Below are 23766 nucleotides of genomic sequence, written 5' to 3'. Positions count from 1 at the left end.
CCTGTGTGCGTGGTGGAGCACTCGGGCAGATGCACTTTTCGCTCGAACACATGGTCGCTCTGCCGTGCCCTTTATCCTTCGTGGACATGTGTGTGTGAGTTTATCCCTTTAGGCTTGTGCGCCTGCGTGTATGTGTGTGCATCTTTCCACTTTATTTATATATGTGTGTGTGTGTGTGTGTGTGTGTGTGTGTGTGTGTGTGTGTAGCCTCTGTATTGTATAATTACGTGAGTCTTTGCCCGACTCCTTCCCAACGTCCTAAATGGCGGAACGCGCCTAGAGGCCGGGGCTCGTGCGCGGATTAGCAATGTTGTGCCGCGGTTTTCCTGAATGTCACCTGTGACCTTGTTCCCTCTCGACAGGCGTTCCCGGCGTCGGAGGGCTGAGATCGGTGGCGGGGCGCCCAATCCCCGTCTTCCTACCTTGGGCGAGAGTCTCTGGCGGAGGACGTGGGGCCCGTTAAATATACGTCCCCACGGAGCGCCGCCGTGGAAACCCTTAGAAATAAATCAATGCCAGAGGATTCCGATTTCTTCATTAGCACCTCCCCCTGCGGTAACGGAAGCGCCGTGTGTGTTTTCTGACCGGCGGGCACACTTTGGAAACTCATTTCTCGGACCTTATTGCTCCGTCATGTTGAGTTCCTCACCCTTTCCAATGCTCCGGCGGTGCCGCCGCCGGTGTCTGTTCGGTTCTCCTCGGTCCTCCCTGCGCTCAACCGGCTATTCTGGGGACTTTTGATCACGCTCTTCCTGCAGACGACAGAGGAGGAAAGGAGTCAAAGCCCACCTACGTCACGGGGGTCTGAACATGCTATTCTTTTCTTTTTTAACGACTGCTTCACGAGCGCTGAGTCACTGACGTTTCTTCATCTAAATCTATTTATATCTATATCCAAAGCATCTGCGATAGACACCGAGCCGCTGCGCTGACACGGAGGCTTGATCTTCAGGAGTGATCCAAAAAGGAGCCATAAATACCTTTCCCCAATTTTTTTGTATAATCGTGCTCCTTTCTTGGGCTAATCGGGACGCTCCGTCGTCATAACTGACATTACCATATAATACTTTTTAGGTGAGAAAACACATTAGCATATGCACCAACGCTGACACACTCTGTCATGTGAAACGGGGAACAAGAGGACAACCGTAAGCTGTCCAGCCCTGGAACAAATGACTCATGACATGTGAGGAAAAGACTTGCTGCAGGACATCCTCAAAATTGCACCCCGACGCAACCTCAAAACGAGGAGAGGGGGGGGCTTCAGTCGGAGAGAGGGAATTTCAATCCATCATGACCTCGGTGTGTGTCCTCGGGCTTGAGAATGAGGCCCTCAAATAAGAGAAAAATTAAAGAATTGGATTAAGGATGGATTATCAGCGTGCCACTAAATCCCACAGAGCGGCTGCTTTCGCATAAACCAGGAGAGGAGAGAGGGGAGGCTCTGGGAGGGGAGGCTCTGAGAGAGGAGGCTCTGAGAGAGGAGGCTCTTGAGAGAGGAGGCTCTGGGAGTGGAGGCTCTGGGAGTGGAGGCTCTGGGAGGGGAGGCTCTGGGAGGCGAGGATCTGTGGATTGATTCCTAGATTGCTTTTGCCTGTTGATGAGGCGGCCTCCCGCTTGGCCGCGAGAAGCAGAGCCAGATGGAGAGTCAGGACGAGCTGGAGCACCCTCTTCTGGGTGACAGCCCCAAAACCAGCGGGGGCCCGGGAGCAGGGACCGCGCCGGTCCCCGGAGGACTGCTGAAGGGCCTCCTGGTGAGGTGCGAGGAGGACAGGGCTTACCCTCCGCTGGCGTGGCGGAGCTACTGCGGAGGCCCTGCCGAGCTGCAGCAGCAGCAGCTGCTGGACCCCTGCTCCCTGCCGCGCACCTTGGAGTCCTTCTACCCCCCAGCGCCCATCTGGGGCCACACAGACTCCCTCATCAGCAAGGACTACCTGGAGACCACCTTTGTGGACATCCACCCCGGCTCCCCGCTGGAGAGGAAGCTGCTGGCTGAGGCTCAGGACTTCCACAGCGTATCCTACAGCCTGGACGACGAGGACGACCTGCTGCCCGACTTTGAGGTGAGACGCCGATTGAACCTCGATTTAATTTGCTGAACTTGTTGCAGGGTCGACCGCTGAGGGGGCGTGGTGTACAAACTCCACGGCCTTTAATAACACAGCACTGTACAACAGGGTAAAAAAGCTTATTGCACGAAGAAAACGAGAATAATGCCACAAAACTGCTCAGCTCAGCTACTTTCTGTGGGAAAAGACATCACGGCAATAGAAACAACAACGAACTTCTAACAACTCTTCCTCCTACTCCCACTTTATTACTATGTATAATAGTGGCTTTCACCGTGAAAGCCACTATTATACATAATAATAAAGTGGGAGTAGGAGGAAGAAAATCGCATGAAACGAGACGTGGCGATAGAGAGAAAACGAGTCCTGGATCTCGGTGGGGCGGCAGTTTGTCAGATTGTTAATGCGTCAAAAAAAACCAAAAACAAACAGGAAGGTGAATTAAAGCCCCTTTGACGTTTTCCGCCCCGCCGCCCTTCCACCAGGGGAAAATTAGCTCCTGGCACTTTGCATTAAAAGGACAACAGATTCTATTAATATCCAGGGGACAGATTTTGGGAATAAAACCGACGTAGCTGCTCTGCATGCGGGGGTAGGCAGGGGTTGAATGCTTTGTGTCATGGAGACAGATCCTGTAAAGCTCCTCTCCGACTGGGGAGACGATAATGACACGGCAGTCAAGATGGATGGCGACGGGTCTGAGATCACCAAACAAACACCCGCCGTCAACTGGAATGTAAATTTGATTTAAGGATCTTTAAGAATGAGCCGCAAATGTCAGGCTTGTTTGGTGCTGTCAGTCACGTCTAAATAAATATCCGGTTGTTATTTAAATTAATGGTGTTCCTTGTCGTACTCAAATGTAAATCTTAATACAGCTATGTAGGCAGACACGCAGCACGCACGCACACACACAAACACATACACACACGCACACACACGCACACACACACAAGCACACATGCATTCACACACACACACACACACACACACACATACACACACACAAAGACATGCGCACACACACACACACACACACACACACATACACACACACAAAGACATGCGCACACACACACACACACACACACACACTCACACAAACACGCACACATGCATGCACACGCACACACACACATACACGCACGCACACTCATGCACATGCACAAACACAAACACACACACACACACACACACACACACACACACACACACACACATACACACACAAACACGCACATATACATGCGTGCACATACTAACATAACACACACACAAACCGACAAACCGAAGGGTGAAGTGCTACCATAAAGTGCAGCATTGCCATGGTTTTCATCCAAAGGTCAAACACACAGCATTGGTTCTGAAAGCCAGCGGTGATGCGGAGAGACTCCTGCTCTTGTGGGAATCGAACCTGACAGTGACCTCGAAAAATGCAAAAAAAAAAACAAACAAAAAAAACCCCCAATGTCTCCATCTCCATCGTTTCACTTAAAAAAAAAAACCTGGGGAAAGGGAAAGGCTAAAGGGAGCATCCCCGGGGAGCCCCGCATCGCTCCCCGCTCGTAGGAAGCCGATCGATGGCGTGACACCGGGAGGAGAAGGCGACCAGCGCGGCGTGGCTTTCTGAGAGACCTTGCATAAGTGCTGGAGCCTGGCTCTCCGTCCGCACACAAATTCAAACCCTTTCCCTTGAGACGGGAGACGCATTCAGAACATCTTCCTGCTCGGGGGAAGGGACGTCCACGACGCGAGCGATCAATTCTTACCGCAGAGAGTGTTTCCAAAGACGCGAGGCCCGGCGCACGATGTCAGAACGCATCAGCGTGACCTTGTGAACTATAATCTTCTAAAATACCGTTATGAATATTCATAACGCTGTTTTTTCCCTCCTCTAATACCCGGATCCGGCGATGAACAGCGTTTTGGAATAATGTTTGTTGTGACACTTATTCAAATGATGAAGGTGGTGAAAATATTTGGAATGCAGATCTTTGGGGGAATGGATGATTATTCTCCACAGGGAATAACACTGGGGGGCTTATCCGACAGGGTCGCAGACAGAGAGGGAGCCAGATTGAATACTTTTGAAAAAAATAATAGAATAAAATGTATGAATCATGAAGCGCCTGAGGTCAACGTAGCTAGTGCACATCCAGGGTAACCCCATTCAGTCACATTATCTTACAGGCACCAACAAACTTTTCCTATTGTTGTAGAGGACATGTAAACAGCAAAAAAGGATATAAATAAATAAATTGCAAGAATAGACATTGTTCTGCATTTTTAACACCAGAAAATATTGAGTTTGGCGTGCCGTGAGCAGGGTGTTTGTGTTGCATGGTATCACATTTAATATCCTTTCTCTTATTCATGAATTGTACCAATTGTATTTTACCAATTCACTTCAAAGAAACGTCCTATTTTTTTCAATGCAGCGTGACAAGAACAGGGGTTTAAACTACAGGCCCGGGGGCCACATCCGGTCGGCAAGGCAATCTAATGCGGCCCCATTTTACTGAGTGTTTTCAGAATATAAAACTGAATAAAATTCAGCACAATTATGATGACATTCACGATTCCTCAATGCAAAAAATATATATAAAGAAATACAAACAAACAAACAACAACAAAAAAACAGCCTCAAGTTTGTTTTTGTTTTTTGAATCCTCTAACCTCAGTTTCTACAACGTAGATAAATAAAATGCATCCCCCCACCCCAAAGAAATGCCCTTGAATCAGCTGACCTGCCTCATATCTGCCTCCAGGACTCGTCCAGTGACGACTTCAGCGACACGGACAGCGAGAGCAACTTCCCGCTGATGATCCCTCAGGACTACCTGGGTCTGGCCTTCTTCTCCATGCTCTGCTGCTTCTGGCCGCTCGGCATCGCCGCCTTCTACCTTTCTCAGAAGGTACGCCCTTGAACGCCATTTGGCTGCTGATTTGATAGAATGGAATCGCGAGATGTTCATTGTTTCCCTGTTAGCAGTGAAAATAAAAGGTTTAACACATTTTTGTTTCATGATTATAGCACTGGAGCTTAAGAATATAACCACACCCGGCTCCATTTGTCCTCATAAATGTTCATTTGGATTAGCTTAAAAAAAAAAACCCCAAAAAAAACCCCAAAAAACATTTTTCTGCTAATTAAATAATGCAAGGTTCTTGTATCTATCTATCTATCTATCTATCTATCTATCTATCTATCTATCTATCTGTCCATGTCCTTCTATGTCTACATGTCTGTCTGTCTGTCTGTCTATCTATCCATCTGTATGTCTATCTATCTATTATCTATCTGTCTATCTATCTCTCTATCTATCCATCCATCTATCCATCTGTCTGGTGGAAGGAAGCCATGCTGCCGTCATGCAGCCACAGCTTAACCTCGCCCCTTGGTCCACTGCAACCTGAAAATCCTAATAAATTTGTCGTTGTGTCTCTGGTCTGTGATGCACTAACATGGCTTCAGGTTACGACAGGTGAGGGCGTCTTCGGTACAAACGTGGACATTTCGGAATTGCTATGGGGTTTAAACGAGGATTACACCCCTTCTACAGATTTGTAGGATTATGCCACCGGAGCTTTGAAATAGCTTAACCTCATAGACAAAGCTTTGACCAAGAGAGCATACGCCCGTGAGCGGTGCGGCATGTTTTGCTTCCATATAGTCCTCATTAATAACAATCATTTCTTGCAGAAACGTCCAAAAAACCAAACAGCCTCTCCCCATCCTTTCAACCATTCCATTCTCAAGCAGCCGAGCCGCACTCCCACAAAAGGTTTCCAAACCAAAAATAGGAAAAAGGCCATGACCACATAGGTACGGCGAACTGGTCAACGTGGCAGGCGGGAGATCACCATCCGCACACGACGGATCATCTCTCCCACTTCAGTGTCAAGAGGTTTAATAAGGTCTGTTTGAGCGAAAGGGAAGTTTATTCGACATTAACCCCGGATGTGCGTTACGGCTCCTCCCGTAGGAATAAAAAACCTCTTTAAAAATAAACAGAATAGATTTGATTTTGCAGAAATTACCTCCTAATCTATTAATGGGTATGGAAAGCTAACTGGGCCTTTGTTCGGATCAATGGCCTTCATTAAGGTCTAATTACGGTCATAACAAGCAGCCTCAAGGTGATGGATTTCCAATAGTGTGCAGCGCTGCCTAAAATAGGGGTCAGAGTAGAAGGCGTGAGGCGTAGGCGGAGGAGAGGGGGATGGAGGAGGAACCCGCGCTGGGTGGAGGAACATGCGGCAAGCTTAAAAGCGGGGGCGGCTTATTTTACTGTCCTTCTAAGTCTGCGACGTGGGGAGACGTCGACAAGTGGCGACTAATGACCTTTCCTTCTTCTCCCTCCCGTTTCCTCAGACCAACAAGGCGTCCGCTCAGGGGGACTTCCAGGGGGCGAACGCCGCCTCTCGCCAGGCCCTGTGGCTCTCCGTGCTCTCCATCGTCTTCGGCATCATTACCTACATCTGCGCCATCGTCGCCCTCATCTCCTATCTGTCTGGGAAGCCGCCGTAAAGGCCGCCCCCGTGGGAGGGATCCGCGGCCAGGAAGTCACCTCCGCGTCCCCCCATCTTTTTTTTTTCTTTTAAGACTCACGACCGCGTACAAACTGGAACCGTGAAAAAAGAACATGATCCTCCCTGAGTCTTGCTTTGACCGTATATGTATGTATGTATGTGTGCACACCAAATATATTTAAAAAGCCTGGAGAGGAGGGCACAACACACCCGGAGAGAAACGTGGAGATTCAACGATTCGTTTGAATTTGATTGCGGACAAAAAAAAAATTGATGCTCATTGAGAATGGCTAGATTACATCGACTTTACCCACAAAGTACAAACCCCTAACTCGTGCAAGTTGTGCTTCTTTGAGCTGACATTTTTGTTTAAAATGTGCCACATGACTACAAGACTTTTTCCCTTCAAAACAATACTGTACTTCAAAAAATTATCACAACATTGTAGATATCACCATGGAAAACAGAGGAATAATCACAAGTGTGTGTGTGTGTGTGTGACTGGTCGACAGTGGGTTTCGAAAAGGTGAAATTGAACCTCTCATTTCATCCGGATGAACCTGTGTGAAGCCTGGATGCAGCTCCCTCGAGCCACAGAGAAACAAGCGCAAAAGTACAGATTCCTGACCCTGAATCCCACATTCACACACGTTTTTCCTGTAGATGGGACCGATTCAGTTTTGTTTCTTTTGCAATAGAAACATGTATATCTGTAAATACACAAAGAAAATGTGCCAAAATAAGGAAAGAAATTTTAAGGGAGTTTTAAGGGAAAATGTTAGTGAAAGGAAGTTTAACATGGCAACTATGGAGGAAAGATTACTGGAAACTAACTGGAGGAAAACAAGAGTGAAGCCGATTTAACACAACGCTGGAGCTTTGGGAACAGTGAAAATACTCTCGGGACGGGGGTAGAGTGAGTCATTCCATTAGCCATAATGGAATAACGTAAGTCAGACCTTTTATTTGCTATACCGATGTCGTTCCCCAGGAAGTGTCTCTAAACACTTTCAATAACTAATCCACAACTTAACAGTGACTCCCCCGAGATGCCATCACATCTAAGCCAACTCTCAACATTTCCTCTCGTTAGTTGCGCTGTTTGGAAAAGGGGGGCCGCCACGTTGGGAACAATCGGCCGACGTTCATTGGAGAACGCTCCTCGATGGGACGTTGTGGGCATCCATTCCATGCATGAGCTGCTGCCTCAGCTGCAGTTCTGCTCAATTCCATTGCGCTCTCGGCAAATCCTGCATGGCGAGTTTGCACTTTGCAATGTTAAACCTGCTGCTCCAAGCTTGTACCTCCTTTCCTTTGGTCTGGAATGATCGCAAGAATAGTTTGGATTAAAAGACCTCTGGCCACATTGGGTCCGAGCTTATTGTGCCACAAATCAAATCCCTACAAAAGCGCTCAGCGGAGAAAAAAAATTAACTTTGAGGTGAAATGTGACATTTTATATTTAGATATATAGTTTTATAGAATACAGATACGGATCACCTGTTATTCATTTATAAGCCCAATCAAATATATTGTGTGTTGGAAACCCAGTGTTGTATCAAGACTGAGTTCAGTGTAGACGGTCGCACCAACAACCTGTGATTTCTCAACGTCTAAGTGTTGTCAACTGTGATAAAATATTCACCATATTAAGTCCACAGACTCCACTGTACAGATCAGACAATCCCCAAGGTCTCTGTCTCCAAAAGCATTAACATCATTGCTAAAGACGTTACCCCTCGCTGGTAGAGAATTACGGCTACAATTAAGTTTCATTCCCCCAATGTTTCATGTAGATCAGACCACATTGAAATGCCTTTAATTGATCGTACTATTATGGTAAGATGTTTCTGTCTTTAAAATAAATTACTGAAGCTGATGCCTACGAGGCTCCCTGCTCTCCACAAAAAAAAAAAAAAGGTCAGTGCCAATGACAAATTATGGTATATAAGATATACTGTACCTGTTCCTATTCACATCTGTGTTTAAGTGTAAATACATTCAGAAAACCATGAACTCTAATAAATGCACTTCATTTAACATGTAGATTTTTTTTTTTTTTTTACTTGTGTGTTTGAAAGCATTATAACCATCTTGGATGCTACAAAATATTTCATATTACACAGGAACATTCATAGTATGAAGCTTGATATTTCATAAAGCAGCATTTTTTTGGTAATATTTCTTTGCTGTTGTTAGAGACATAACTCAAACTGCATTCCTCAAAACCCAATACATACTCACATCCACACCAAAACTGGGCCGTGGGGGTAGCCCAAAAGGGCTGTATAATATTTTATTAAAACTAAAAAAAAAAAAAAAAAATACATTTACAATTTTTTTTTTTTCCTTTCTTTTTTTTAAAGGAGGCACATAGTTTTGCTCAGAGGGTTTTGGAATATCGCCGATTGACCGAATCTCTGTAGAACTGGAAGATCTTCTCTGACGCTTTCCTACTGACTGCGATACACTGCTGGAGCTGTGGACAAACAGAAACATGCAGAACGTTCTGCGATATCACAAGATAGATCGAAAGGTAGCATAAAGACTGAAAAAAAAAAAACCATCGCTCCAGCCATAACAGGCAGATCAAAGCCACACATAGCATTGATATGCCTTAGTTTTGAAGTTACGGTTCGGTTTACGTTCAGTAAAGCTCAGGGAATAAAGAAAAGAACATTTTTCTGAAAAATTAAATCAATAACTTACGGGACATTATCTGTTGCTAAAAAAGGCACATATTTGACTTATTTACAGCTATGTTCCCTATTACAACTGACCAATGCAGACACCACTCCACCCATCTTTCCTGTAGTTCACAAGGGAAATCACAATGTTCCCAAAAAAGGAGATCTGAATGATAGGGGGGGGGGGTTCCACTGCAGTTCCACATGTGCACGTTATTAACACTCAGCGGCTGGTTTACAAGATAATGATGCAACCCTTTTATTTGTTTGGCTTGACCAATAGTCGAGTTACACCCTGACCAAAACGTGAAAAGAAAATGTCGCGCGCGCACACACACACACACACACACACACACACACACACACACACACACACACACACACACACACACACACACACACACACACCCTTTAGATTTTCATCAAACACCTTCAAAATACAAGTAAGGCATTGAAGCTTTAATGTTGATGTGAAAATGTTGAAATGACCCTGTAATTTAAAGCACATCTACTTTACCTCATGAACTGAAAAGGGTCCTTTGGTCGATGACATCAATACTTTCTGCTCCGCACTGTCGATAGCAAAAGTCATCAAGGCTCTGCTTTCCTGAACGGTAAGATAACAAAAGGGAATAAATTAACTGATTTAATCATTTAATGAATAGAGGAAACGTCAGAATCATTTACAAAAATAGAGTTATCAACAGAACAAAAAAATAATAATAATAATAAATAAATTATATATATATATATATATATATATATATATATATATATATATACACACACACACATACATACATACACACACACACACACACACACACACACACACACACACACACATACATACATACATACATACATACATACATACCTTTTCCTGTACTGCAGTAGGGTCTGTGATGATTTGACCTTCGGTGTCAATGGCACAGGTGACCCCACAGAACAGGCGACTCATGGACAGGCCTGCGTCCATCAGAGCCATGCAGGCAGCGTTCAGGGAACACGACAAGAGCTGGGTTCTGGTTAAGGAACAGCATGGAACAGCAAACCCAGTGTTGCTCCATCCTAAAACATTCATTCTCTTGACCCACTTAATCCTGTTCAGGGTCACGAGGATGGGAGTCCATGACAGCATTCACAACCAGAAGGGATTTAGGGTCTGCAATTTGCTAGGCGTGCATGTTTTTTCAGGTGGAGGGGAAACACGAGCACACAGTGGAGATCCCAGTGGTTAAAATCCTAACAAATGAATGGAAGAAATGAGTGGTCAATCATCTCTATTCCGTAAAATGTAATTTTGACCAGGCCATATGCAACTTCAGAGCAAAGAATGTACACTAGTGATAGAAATGATAGAATCGTGCTTTCAATGCATCAGTCAGATGAAAGGATACTGAACCATCATTATGCAAAACTTGAAGAATCAGAGTGAGGGAGGAGCGCGGGTAAAGGGAAGAGAGCAGGGAGGCTTCACATGTTTCACGCACACACTGTTCTTGCGCGCGTTCTCTGACACCTAAAAGTATAAGGACACAGAAATAAGAATAAGTAGTATGTTTTAGAAAAATGGAGACCTTCCAGAAAATGTACTATTGCAGAGTAAACAAGCCAAGTAGGAACTATTTTACATTGTGTAAATATGCATTTAGAAAAATAAAAGTCACAGAAAGAAGTAACCAAGGCACTCAACTTGTAGTGAAAAAGATAAAATGCCTTTATCATATGAACAAGTACAACATAAATTCTGTTCAATTTAGCCTGCCAATGTTATAAAGGCTTTTAGCATTTTCCACTCTACAAAGTGAGTGCCTCGGTTCCTCCTTTCTTTATTAAAATAGATTTTGGCTAAGAACACAGATACTGGCTGACTTACGCCCCTTGCGGTAAGTTTCTGTAACACAGCGTTTCTCTCAAATGAATTTAGGAGAGGAGGCAATTCACCACAAATTTTAGTGTAATACATGGGCCTTTTGTTGAGATGTAAAATTAAATGTTGATTGAAATATTTTTTACCCTATGGAAATCAGATGTGTCTAAACTAGACAAGGGAACGACATCACATTGCAAATAATGAGGTACAAGCAAAATGACATAACAGGTCTTCCCTCTTACTTGGAAGACCCACTTTGGGCTGCATCACCACCTCCAAGGTCGCCCGGTCATAGATTTCCTTGCTGACTTTCACCTCTGCTGGTCCATACACTGCGGCCATAACACTTGTGTGTCCTGGGGAAGAAAAGGGGTAACGCATAAAGGCCTAAACACAAAGTAAAGGCGTATGATACATGCTGTTAAGTAGTAGTAGTAGTAGTAGTAGTAGTAGTAGTGACATCGTCAAGGATTAAAACATGGCAGTAATTCTATTTAAAAAGACATAGAAATCATCAGTCGTACAGTAAGCTGGGACCCTTAAACACATGTCAATAAATACCTGTTCACTCTCTGTAAATAATCAAAACTGAGTTATCATGACTATGTATCACTACCACTATGATATACTCTCTACCTCGTTGGATATGCTGATTACATTCATTGTGAATACTGCCTAGTCTAAAGTATAGTTAGAAAGCTAACAGTGAAATTATCAAACATAAATGAGGATATTATAATTGTAGATTCTCTATCGGTGCTAACATCTTGCAAATGAAACACTGGTAAAGTGGATCAATCAACCATTTTGCCGGGGACCCCCACATTGAGAACCACCGGGCTAGTGTTGCCCTAACCAGGGAACGGACCCCCAAATCGAACCGCGTGTTTTGTCACCTTGCACGAAAGACGACGATCCGTCGGGTCTCGACAGGAGGCTCTGTTCGCAGCCAAACTCCCGCAGAGTAACGTTGGCGTTGACGCCACGAAGCTCCATGGTGGCGCGCGGGCACGGGGCGACGGACGCGGGGTTCCCGACGTCAGTTGTTCCCCCCCCCCCCCCCCCCCTCGGCATCAGTCGCGTGGTGATGACGTTGCCGACGGCCACGTCCCAAAGCAAAGCGAAGCGAAGCCGAGCGAAGCCGAGCGAAGCCGAGGCGAAGAAGAGCGAAGCCGAGCGAAGACGAGCGAAACTCACTCACACGATTGATGAAACGCAACTCAACACAACGCGTCTCACGTCGCAGGAGAAGCAAGTGAAGCTTCACTCACATGGCACCTTAAAAATAACACTGTTACCAACAACAAAAAGAGGGGAAACCCCGAATGAAACACAAGGAAATACAAATTGAAATATATATAAATATAACATAAAATGAAATAGAAATTTAAAACGCATTTAATGAAGAGGGCATACAACCAAGATAGAGCTTTATATATTTAAAAAAAGAATCATAGCAATACATAACAACATATATAATATATAAAGAAATAACAAACAAACAGAAAAAAAAATATATATATATATCAGGACACAGGGAATGACAAATACTTCTATACTACTACTATAAAAGTACTATAAAGTCAAATGAATTGTAATGATTGAAGAGCCAGTGGTTATATAACTTTACTTTCATTTATTACATCGACGCTCTTCTTTTCGTTTAACTCCGGACAGAGAAGACTCAGCTCTGCACGGAATCGGACGCGGCCCCGTGTAGCTCCAGGCCCGCTGCGGTTCCCTCCTTCACGGCGCCCCCTGTCTACCCGCTGCTCTCCGGTTATTTATCGGGATCCGTTCGGTGGAAACGGGTCTAAGTGTTGCGTGACGCCGGATCCCCGCGGTTGTTGTTTTTTTTGGGGTGGGGGGTTGCGGGTCGCTGGTATCGCTGGTAACCAACCCTAGAGGCGCCTTTGCAGATGGCGGCGATGGGGAGCCTGAACAGAATGTCTGGGATTTGCCTCCGTGCGGTTCGTCAGACCGGCGGCCTCAGAGCACCGAGGATGCTCCAGCAGAGGGCCTTCAGAGTCGGTGTAAGTCGTGTGTGCGGTCCCCTGGTATAGGGTCTGGAGGACGGCAGCCACCCGGGTAACGTTAAAGGTCGAGCGGCTTCACTGCTGGTCACCTGGGGGGCGAGCTAGGCGGCGGCTAGCTAGCTGTAGCTCCTTCCATATTACACAGAAACACAACAATACTCCTTCAGATCCGCTCGGTTTGAGAGGAACTGGACATTGACAACAAACTGCACACGCTGAAAAGAAGAAAACAACTAAAATCCACGGTTCTTTTAGAGTCAGTAGCTTATTGTAGCCCACTGGCTAACGCCGTTAGCGTCGCTGCAACCCCATTGGTCGAGCGCGGGGGTGTGGAGGGGTGCGCTGCAGTGGTTCTCGCCCTGGGGTCCGGTGACCCCCCCCTCCCAGGGGCCCTTCAATCGGTCCCAGGGGGTCCCCAGCGAAACGACGTTAGCACCGTCGGAGAATGTGCTATAATGACTGTTTTGGCCATAGCTTCCGCTACGCTCGATGTGACTTCTATAGATTTTGCCGGGGACCTCCTGGAGACACTTGGGTGTAACTCTGGGGGTCCCCAAACCCCCACGTTGAGAACCACTGTAGAGTCTATAGAGTGTCCCAACTTGCATTGAATTTAATTTTCAAAACGAACAAAAATACATATTTTGAAAGGATGTGTTTATTAGACACTAATAGTAATAGCCACTATAAACCACTACCATGTTAGCCTTTAAAAATAAAAGATTTGACTTGACCATAAAACAATACGTTGATCTGAATGAACTGGCGTCTTGCTCTGCTCTCCTTTTGTCGATCTTCCAGGGGGTTCACCGGCAGGAGTCCTTTGACCCGTCGACCGAAAAACCCCAGTTTCCGGGGGCGTCGGCTGAGTTTGTTGATCACCTTGAATTCATCCAGCCTAACGTCATCTCTGGGATCCCCGTGTACCGTGTGATGGACCGGCAGGGCCAGATCATCAACCCTTCTGAGGACCCGCAGGTACTGGGACCGTGACCGGGCACGACGGGCGCAAAGATGCCGGAACAGGGATCTAGTGTTGGTTCCAATACTGTGCTCCTGCCCTCGTGACAACTCAACCAGATACCAGTCTAATATGACGTAGCCGCATTTAGTTTCAGTTTCATGTTTTGTTTTATTCTGACTATTTTCTTTTTAATTTTATCATGTTTAGATCAAAGCAGCAAAATAAATCAGTTGCTGGAAATAGTAAACACACGTGTTCAAAATTGGCGATCTCACAATTCTATTAATTGAAAATATGGTACTTATATTGGTACTCTGCACTGGCAAGTACCCAGGAGTGAGTGCTCTGTTTCAATACTCAACAAGAAAAGGGGTATCAACCCCACCAGACACGTGGCTGTGTTAAGGCTGATATGGAATTAAACAATTATTTATTACAATTACATTACATTTAGCAGACGCTTTTATCCAAAGCGACTTGCAATTATTCAAATACTGACGGACGCAGCCATCAGGAGCAATTAGGGGTTAAGTGTCTTGCTCAAGACAAGGTTTTCGGACTCCCCTTTTTCTCCACCCCAGGGTCTATTAAAATGGGCTTTCTCCTTTTGTTCGTCATCCATTTTATTTGCCCTTCACTAAAGCCCTCAACCTTATTATGAACATTGTTCCCTTTAACCCAGCTCTCCAAAGAAACAGTTTTGAACTTCTATCAGAAAATGACTCTACTCAACACTATGGATCGGATTCTGTACGAATCTCAGAGACAGGTAAGTGTCGCAATATTTCAGCAGTTTTTCTTCTTCATAACTTAAGGACCAGCGTCGCGGTGTGAGGGGATGTTAATCACTGTGGATTTGTGCTGCAGGGTCGGATCTCATTCTACATGACCAATTACGGGGAGGAAGGGACTCACATTGGTAGCGCTGCCGCTCTTGACTCCAGCGACCTTGTCTTCGGCCAGTACAGAGAAGCTGGTAAGATTGAATTGGTGACGGACCAACACCACTTTTTAAGAACCAACGCAAATCTGAATCCAAGGTTATTGGTTTTGTGTATTTGCACAACATTTAAGTCAAGGCAAACAGCCCTGACACCAAACATAAGATACAGCACAAGCCGGGAAACTGGTCTGTTGTGTTTAGTTTGCTTTTATTGTTGTTTTTATAAATGTTCACTTTTCTGTCCTTTAGGGGTGTTGATGTACCGCGGCTTTCCCTTGGACCTCTTCATGGCTCAGTGCTACGCCAACGCTGACGACCTTGGGAAGGGCCGGCAGATGCCCGTCCACTACGGCTGCAAAGACCTCAACTTTGTCACTATCTCCTCTCCATTGGCCACGCAGATTCCCCAGGGTGAGCCTAAAACTCAATATGTTGAAGGCACTACAAGAGGTTTTGGATTGCCAGTGGCATTAGCAGTAGCAACGAGGCACCGTAATATGTATCCATCAAATAATGAAAAACTTCTTCTCCATAAGCCCAAATTGTAAATTCATTAAAAAATATAACCTGATAGTTGCTCTTTAAAGTCACAGTAAGTTGAGTATTGAGTGTTTCCCATTACGTCTAGTTATTTGGGGTTAGCCTGCCACAATATCAACATTGACAGGCACATATTGATTTTCTTTTTTTTGTGGATCTTATTCCATTGCAGCGCATTGAGGCACACACACACACACACACACACACACACACACACACACACACACACACACACACACACACACACACACACACACGACCCGTAGCCCTTCTTCTCCCTGCACGCTCTGAATCATGTGGTGCAGGATGTTATTAAAGTTGGGTACCGAAATCCGGTACCGTACCGGTTCCTCTACAGATTGGTATCCACCGGACCGAATTTCAGTGTCTCATTTCAGGGGCCATGCCCGAGCGGGCGATTGAAATATCCGCCATCCGGTACTCTGAAACTTGAGTGCGCCGCAGGAAATCCTCTGTATTCCTTTCCTCTCCCGTACGTCTCGCCTTTTAACTTTTGGTCGGGAGCCAAACAGCAGCAGCGTTTGTCAACATCACAACCTTCGCATTTCGATCACGCGTTGAAGACCTCGGAAATATGAGATCGGTGATCAAAAAGTACGTTTACAATATATATTGTAAATATATATTGTAAGCTATATTGTAAATATTATATTTACAATATTGTAAATATAATATTTATGATATTGTAGATATTGACAACAGCTCCATGGACTTCATACCTTTTGTTGTTGTTGTTTTAGCGGCAGGTGCAGCGTACGCCCTGAAGAGGGAGAACATGAACCGTGCCGTTATCTGCTACTTTGGAGAGGGTGCTGCCAGTGAGGGGGACGCCCACGCTGGCTTCAACTTCTCCGCCACCCTCGAGTGCCCGCTGATTTTCTTCTGTCGTAATAATGGCTACGCCATCTCCACTCCCACCAATGAACAGTACAGAGGAGATGGTATCGGTAAGAGGCCGAGGCCGCTTCTGGTTTTGCGTATTTGTTTCATTTCCTCCAGTTCAAAGAAGGGGAGGAATGTAGTGTGAGCTACGTATAAAGACGGTCAGCTCAGGTCTTTGTTGTCAGTCAGGTGGAAATTCAGTTTGCATCAAAGAGGCACAGTTACACAATGAGGGGCATACAAGTAAAACCTGAAGGACCCGATCCAACAAAGGACATGGTTTCACACTATCAGAAATTTAAAAAAAAAACGACCCAAGTAATGACTTGCTATTTGAGTCACTTCATTGACCCTACGTAATTCTTTTGTTTTGTGGGATCACAAATCTTTTGAGTTGACATTGGCTATGACCCATTTGCAAACAACTCAATGAATTAACAAACCATTTGTGCACACAATGGCCTTGAGTACACCGTGTTTGTTTGGCTCTGGAAAGGAATTATTTTAAAGTTCGTATGATTTCCTCAAGAGACTCTACAGATGAATGTGAAAATACTTACTTTGTAGCTCATCAGAATCAAAAATAGTGACGTTGAATACGTCACAGAGTTTTGGTTCGAGGTGAAAATGTGCTCAAGAACTGTGACGAGAGTGGTTGTAATTACTTCCTTTCTGCCTCTGAACAGCCGCCCGTGGCCCGGGCTACGGCATGATGTCCATCCGCGTCGACGGTAACGACGTGTTTGCCGTTTACAACGCCACAAAGGAAGCGCGCCGCAGAGCCGTGGCAGAGAACCAGCCTTTCCTCATCGAGGCCATGACGTACAGGTCGGTTCAAGATGAGCGGGGAAAGATGCGGTCTCTGAAGGGGGAGGGGTGTTACGTCACCGTCTCCTCCCGTTAAGCTGTCACTTTTCGTTTATTCATTCATTCATTCATTCATTCGTTAGTTTATTTATTTATAAGCTTACTTTGTAGATGTAATCACTAAAGGTGCTTGGATCAAATTAACACCGTTCGAAAACCACCAAATTTGTAACGCAGAAATGGTGAAACGTGAATCAGAAATCCAAATACAGTTGACTTGTAGAACTTGACTTGCTCAATTGAAACAGAACGTACACATATGTACGAGTGCCCCACGTTTTCAATGTTCTACGCCACGTTATCTCAAGAACCAGGGGGTGGGGGTGGGGACGGGGACGGGGACAGGAGTGGTGGAGGTGGAATGCCGTCCAAATGCAGTCCAAAGCAGCCGTTCATGTGCAACCTGAGATGAAGTTGTTCTTTATTAACTGACTGTGAATTCTCACAGCAGATGAGGAAGCTATGTGGAGGCTTAATAATGAATAGAATTGTGTTTATAGTTTATCTAGACCGGCACATTGAATACTTGTGAAGTTAGCGTTTAAGTGGGTTTGTTATATTAATGCGAGAAGTACAGACGTGAAAAAGCCGAACAATTTGATTTTTGGAAACTGGTAAAAAATATATTTTTAAGGGCAAGGAGTGCATTTTGTTTTTCAATTATGTTTCAATGTTGTCTGCCACCAATAGAATGGAGTTGACAAGCCGTGGTTTAATGGGTAGCTTTTTATTATTAATAATAACACTATACTTGGGTTTGTATTATACAGATACAATGACAAGTAAGGAATGTGGCCCTGCTAGTGAGGTTAGTTTGGTGGCTTTTCAATTCCAACTACATTCCGGCCCTTTTTGACACAGTAGATTTGGGCGATTGTGCAAAAATTTCCATTCGGCGATCGCTGGGGGGGGCGCGTGCATAGAACGTAATATAATGCGGCAAATGAGGTCTCCCCGTTCCAGAGGCGCAGGATTTATTATTTACAAGTGAAGTATTTCCACAAAAACAGTCCCGTAGCAACGGGGAGACGTGCGTGGCGCGGCACGGAACAGTGGGGACAGTCCCTTAACTCGCTTGTGTTTAAAACATTTACATGCATACAAGTAGGAAAGAAACAGAAATAAATAGATCTCAAATAGAAACACAGGAAAACCGGCGCACCGACGTCAGGAGGAGAAATAAAAAAGTAACTCCAATAAAAATAACACTCCAATTCTCTGGGTGAGGTTGACGTTAATTCTCCATACAAGTAAGAAACTGAGGAAACTGAGGAAACTAAGTCTTTCTCCAGGAGATGATATTATATTGCCATATTATAATTACAATATATTATATTTGCATATATGCGAGGGAGTGAGATCCGAGCACCGGTGGTTCCTTGAGACAGGTGGAGACGCATTCTGATGCCAGGTGTAAACCAGCGTACTTGTTGACGACGACTTAAGTATCTGTCACATTCTATTTCTATGATTGATTCAGACAAGATGCGTCACATTAGGGTTAGAAAAACAGTCACAACAACCAGAGGGGAAAACATCTTTATTTATTAAATTTTTTTTTTTTATAAATGCAATACAAGAACGCTTTTCGCAACGAACATTACAAATAATCAAACAATCCAAAACAAATCTGAGCAGAGAGATCCTCCCTCTCTGGTCGATTCGGAGCCGGGGATCAGTTTCGTAGGCGTGGGCCTCAAGCCTACGCAGGGCAAACTAAAGAAAATAAGGTTTAGTGTTGATAAAACGTGTGCATCCCACGTAACCGCTGAAATTTGAATGATCGCATTTTTTTTTTTTTGTCTCGTCTGTGGAATAACTCGTTCAGAATCGGCCACCACAGCACCAGCGACGACAGCTCCGCCTACCGCTCGGTGGACGAGGTCAACTACTGGGACAAGCAAGACCACCCCATCTCCAGGCTCCGGCACTACATGGGCGCCCGAGGCTGGTGGAGCGAGGACGACGAGAGGAGCTGGAGGAAGCAGTCGCGCAAGCAGGTGATGGAGGCGTTTGAGCGGGCGGAGAAGCGGCAGAAGCCCAAGCCCGACCTGCTCTTCTCCGACGTCTACGAGGAGATGACGCCCAACCTGAGCAAGCAGCGCGAGTCCATGTGGAGGCACGTGAAGCAGTACAAGGAGCACTACCCCCTCGACCTGTACGACAAATAACTGCATCCGGGGTGGGGGGTGGGGGTAGTGGGGTCATGACATTTTGGATAAACTGCTGCACACCTTGTACTGTGTGGGTGGAATTATAGTTTTGATAGATGTCTTCTCTGCACAACAGAGTGATGGGATGGGATCGGGGTCTTCACTACGTTCTCACATGCCTCATGGTTTTTGTGCCTTAAGTTCGAGAACGTCGGATTTCCTGGCTAATCCTCGGATCGCGGTAGTTTTTACGATCGCTCCTTTTCTCTCGCTACGAGGACGTCCTGCTTGTTGGAGTGCGGGTGGGCGGTAATGTGACTGTTGTAAATGTACGTTTCAAGCAATAAGACTCGACACGCGACCCTTGTAACAGATGTAATCTAGGCGTCATCCATTGACGGTTCCCTTTGTTGGTTGCGGTGGATGGTGTTTTATTTTGTCCTCGAGGTTTGAGAACAAAACGACCCGCTCATAGAAACTTCCAAATGTGTTTTTAATACAAGTGCTAGAGTGATGGAGACATTAAATATTGAAAAGAACTTCCTGTTACTACACACCCATCATGTATCCTGGCTATTATTAGATGTGACGTTGATCAAAAATTCACTGTGTTTGCAAGCCTAATAAAACAAAAAGGGAAAAAAAAAAAAGAACACAGCATTTCCACTTTATTTTTTTTATTGAGCAATCCACCCCTCAGGGGAAAAATGACTTTAATATGAACCTAGAACAAAGTCACCGATGCAAACAGCTCTTAGACAGCTTTAACATTGTCCACTTCAAATTGGAAAAGTTGAGTTTAACAAATAAGTGTCCTTGCTTGAGTATAACTGTAGTCCTCACTCCTGGATACAAGCACAAAATTGATATTTGCATCAAGACTGGTTGGTATTAAACTATTGAGCTGGTATTTTTACATTGCACAGACTGCTTTGCAACAACATGAAAACTAGACTGATGTACTAAAATAAAAAATAAAAAAACAAGGAGAGCATCACAAAGCCATGCTTTGCTTCAGTCGGTGCTCATTTATTGAAGGTTCAACACGCTAACAAGGGGCTGTGAATGCCCTTCCAGAGCCTCTTGATCTCATGGGGAGTGCGCTGGTGAGTCATAATAAGCTCTTTGTGCACACACACATTCTCGCGATCCTGCTGCCGGATGTCAAAGGTATGAAAGCCCCCGTGTGCCTGCGGAGAGACTCCCAATGCCTTGAAGCACATCCCAACGTAGACGTCGTCAATGGGGAACAGAGGGATGAGGGTGGCGATTAGGTGCAGGGATTTCAGCATTGCCCCTCCGATCAGGATCCCACCTCCTCCGACATAAGACGGGTAAGAGCCATCGAAGAAGCTCAGGGGAATGTAGTATTTGTTGTTAGGGTCTCTATGGGCACCGGCGGAGCTTATTACATGTCCAACGTATGCCTGAGAGGCCTCGGAAGCCTTAAGGGAACGCAGGTAGCTGAGCATCGCAGGCGTGTTGACAAACACATCATCATCCCCGCTGAAGACGAAAGAGACGTGAGGGCAGTTTTCCAACGACCACTCAAGGAAGGCGTACATTTTGAGAGTCAGATTGAAAAGGGAGTCCTCAAAGTCCCACTGGAGCACGTCGCCGAAGTGCTCGGCTTCAAATGACAACAGGGCGGTGAGATCCGGGTCCTCGAGCGACGAGCTGGCCAGGAGGAACACAGTGCGCACGCTCAGCCCGCCATGATACATACCCCCTTGCCCCCAGGTCTCGCGAACTGCCTGCCTCTGGCGAAAGTTTGAAGGAACCGACTTGACCGCAAAGAGCAGAAAGGTGTGGTTGCCGTCCGCCCCCTCGTCTGCGACACACTTCCGAGGCTGGTCAATCAGCAGGCGGGCATGTCTGCATTTCAGGCCCCTCACAAATTCCTGGTGGATCTTGGGATAGGCGGCGAAGTCGTGCACATTAATCTGCAGAACCTCGTGGTTCACCTCTCGGCAGCGGGTCCCTTGAGCTTTGTAGTCGAGGGTGAATCCGGCCTCCTCCAGCTGCTGCAGGCCGCCGTAAAGCAGGCGGTTCCAGTAAGCCCCATTCTGAGGAAAGGCCAGCCTGAGGTTAGCGATGGCAGATATGTTTCGCAAAACTGGATCAATAGCAGCCTGTGGCGCGGAGGGTTTTAGGGCGATGCGACTGGTGTGGCCCGGTGTTTCGGTGCCCTTCGGGGACTCTTCCGCCGGAACCCGGTGTCGAGATGTCGTCTCCAGGCTTAAATTGGAGTAGACCATTATCAGGACGAGGCTGAAGAGAATAGACGCTGCGACGAAAGCCTGGCTGGTCCTACGAATCATTGGTCCAAGGTTGGTGAGCGTCAAACTACGGGGAGTTCCTCTCAACTGGTCATTCTAGAAGAGCGGCGGAAAGGGTGGTGTATCTCGGCCCGTAGGCGACGTAGGCAACAAGTAACCGGCAATCCCTCCAGAGAACCTGTCTAGAGGAGAACACCCAATGTCATTTGGACAAGGCGGAAACACAGCAACGGGAAGTATCCAAAGCATCAGGTTCCTCTATCCAGTCATCAAGCACCTAAATCTGTCCTGGGAGTTTTTGCCCCGGCAGACCTGATCGGGTTCCACCACTGCCACCACCACCACTACAATCACCACCAACCACTACTACTAACCACCACCAACCAATACTACTATCACCACGACGTCACCCACCACCACCCAATACTACTATAACCACCACTTTTACCACCACCAACCACTACTATCACCCATTACTACTAACCAATACTACCACCACGACCGACTACTACTACCACCACCGCTAACCAATACTACTTACCAATACTACCACCACCACCCACTACTACTATTATCACCACCACCAACTTCTACTACCGCCACCAACCACTACTACCGCCACTGCTAACACCAACAATACTACCACCACAGCTACTAACCACTTCTACCACCAACCAATACTACTACCACCACCAACCACTACTTCCACCACTAACCACAACTACCACCACCAGCCAATACTACTATCACCCACTAATCACCAACACCACAACTACTAACCACTACTATCACCAACACCACAACTACTACTATCACCACCAATACTACCACCACCCACTATCAAATTCAAGTGATTATTTGTCACATACATACAGTCATTCATATATGCAGTGAAATGGCATGACACCTATCACCCACTACTAACATCACCAATACTACTAACCACTACCACCCATACTAACACCTCTACCACTAACCAATACTACTACCACCTACTACTATCACCACTAACACCACCAACCACTTCTACTACCCACCAACAACCACTACTACCACAACCCACTTCTACTACCACCCCCAACCACTATTACCGCCACCACTGCTGGTCCTAATAAAACTATTAAAGGAAGGAGTTGATGTCCTTCTACTATCTCGACAACTGTTCGTCCATCTACTCCGCCCGTGGACGGTGTGTCGCAGGTTCGGGACGCGCGGTGTCGGATTCGGTGCCACGTGTAGAAACGTCAACAAACTAAAAGATAAACAAGGGAACGGGGAGCCAGCAGGGGGGCGGGGCTTCCCGTGGGAAACTGCGCGAGCCATCTGGTTGGGCGGGGCCGCGACGCATATTATTATTATTATTATTATTATTATTATTATTAATAATAATCATCAACAGAACACAGACTTTACCCAAAAGCGCGACTCGGGTGTGTGTTTTCCCCGTGAGAAACAGGCATGTTTGAGAAGGGAACTGCACTGGTTTTGTTATTATTGTTCATAATATGAACAATAATAACAATCCTAATAATAATAATAATAATAATAATAGTTCAAACCAGACATTTATTCGCGTCATTTTCGATCATTATTTCTATTCAACTATCGGTTTCGAATCTGCTCACATTGAACTGAACTTCAATTCCAAATAATTCTCAAAATCATCCTGACAACAGTTTAGTTTCGGGCCCTTCTACCGTTTCATGTTCCAGACCCATTTCAAGGTTCACAACGTGGGATCCGAACTGGTTTCTTCCGTCGAACACACATTCATCCCGGTTATTTCAATTACGACTCATAATTAAAACAGATTTTTTTTTTTATTTAAAGCAGACGCCTCAGGGTCAGCACCGCGATCCTGAAACACTCGGTGCTTTAAAGCCCCGAGAAAAAGAACGGTTTCGAGGGGAAGGGAA

General features: G+C 45.7%; 4 protein-coding genes across 4 annotated transcripts; 2 read left to right on the top strand and 2 right to left on the bottom strand.

The window, feature by feature from the left end:
* Positions 1-1375: 1375 nt before the first annotated feature.
* tmem91 (transmembrane protein 91) lies at positions 1376-6699 on the top strand. Its single transcript, XM_080007274.1, has 3 exons — positions 1376-2063; positions 4838-4984; positions 6445-6699. The coding sequence occupies exons 1-3, from the start codon at positions 1641-1643 to the stop codon at positions 6598-6600; spliced, it is 726 nt and encodes a 241-aa protein (XP_079863400.1). The 5' UTR covers positions 1376-1640; the 3' UTR covers positions 6601-6699.
* A 2161-nt stretch (positions 6700-8860) lies between these two features.
* exosc5 (exosome component 5) lies at positions 8861-12192 on the bottom strand. Its single transcript, XM_080007264.1, has 6 exons — positions 12062-12192; positions 11408-11521; positions 10690-10811; positions 10167-10307; positions 9807-9896; positions 8861-9081 (listed from the first exon to the last, which is right to left on the bottom strand). Exons 1-6 carry the CDS (start codon positions 12159-12161, stop codon positions 8986-8988), a joined length of 663 nt encoding a protein of 220 aa, XP_079863390.1. The 5' UTR covers positions 12162-12192; the 3' UTR covers positions 8861-8985.
* Positions 12193-12780: 588 nt separating this feature from the next.
* bckdha (branched chain keto acid dehydrogenase E1 subunit alpha) lies at positions 12781-20226 on the top strand. The gene is made up of 8 exons (XM_080006244.1): positions 12781-13198; positions 14003-14179; positions 14848-14934; positions 15033-15141; positions 15358-15519; positions 16410-16616; positions 17238-17379; positions 19247-20226. The coding sequence occupies exons 1-8, from the start codon at positions 13085-13087 to the stop codon at positions 19587-19589; spliced, it is 1341 nt and encodes a 446-aa protein (XP_079862370.1). The 5' UTR covers positions 12781-13084; the 3' UTR covers positions 19590-20226.
* b3gnt2l (UDP-GlcNAc:betaGal beta-1,3-N-acetylglucosaminyltransferase 2, like) lies at positions 20001-22023 on the bottom strand. Its single transcript, XM_080006245.1, has one exon. It carries the CDS (start codon positions 21890-21892, stop codon positions 20612-20614), a length of 1281 nt encoding a protein of 426 aa, XP_079862371.1. The 5' UTR covers positions 21893-22023; the 3' UTR covers positions 20001-20611.
* Between the last annotated feature and the right edge of the window lie 1743 nt (positions 22024-23766).

This window comes from Zeus faber (genome assembly GCF_960531495.2).
Source record: "Zeus faber genome assembly, chromosome: 9".
Taxonomy (NCBI): domain Eukaryota; kingdom Metazoa; phylum Chordata; class Actinopteri; order Zeiformes; family Zeidae; genus Zeus; species Zeus faber.
This window is presented reverse-complemented; position numbering and strand designations above follow the sequence as displayed.

What these genes read in the sequence shown, in the direction of transcription:
- tmem91 (XM_080007274.1), top strand. Translation starts at nt 1,641, where the DNA reads ATGGAGAGTCAGGACGAGCTGGAGCACCCTCTTCTGGGTGACAGCCCC. An exon ending in ACCTGCTGCCCGACTTTGAG is followed by an intron (nt 2,064 to 4,837) that starts GTGAGACGCCGA and finishes ATCTGCCTCCAG; the next exon opens with GACTCGTCCAGTGACGACTT. An exon ending in CCTTCTACCTTTCTCAGAAG is followed by an intron (nt 4,985 to 6,444) that starts GTACGCCCTTGA and finishes CCGTTTCCTCAG; the next exon opens with ACCAACAAGGCGTCCGCTCA.
- exosc5 (XM_080007264.1), bottom strand. Translation starts at nt 12,161, where the DNA reads ATGGAGCTTCGTGGCGTCAACGCCAACGTTACTCTGCGGGAGTTTGGC. An exon ending in ATCGTCGTCTTTCGTGCAAG is followed by an intron (nt 11,522 to 12,061) that starts GTGACAAAACAC and finishes TTTCTTCCCCAG; the next exon opens with GACACACAAGTGTTATGGCC. An exon ending in TTTTGCATAATGATGGTTCA is followed by an intron (nt 10,308 to 10,689) that starts GTATCCTTTCAT and finishes ACCAGAACCCAG; the next exon opens with CTCTTGTCGTGTTCCCTGAA.
- bckdha (XM_080006244.1), top strand. Translation starts at nt 13,085, where the DNA reads ATGGCGGCGATGGGGAGCCTGAACAGAATGTCTGGGATTTGCCTCCGT. An exon ending in CGGCCAGTACAGAGAAGCTG is followed by an intron (nt 15,142 to 15,357) that starts GTAAGATTGAAT and finishes TCTGTCCTTTAG; the next exon opens with GGGTGTTGATGTACCGCGGC. An exon ending in GGCCACGCAGATTCCCCAGG is followed by an intron (nt 15,520 to 16,409) that starts GTGAGCCTAAAA and finishes TTGTTGTTTTAG; the next exon opens with CGGCAGGTGCAGCGTACGCC.
- b3gnt2l (XM_080006245.1), bottom strand. Translation starts at nt 21,892, where the DNA reads ATGATTCGTAGGACCAGCCAGGCTTTCGTCGCAGCGTCTATTCTCTTC.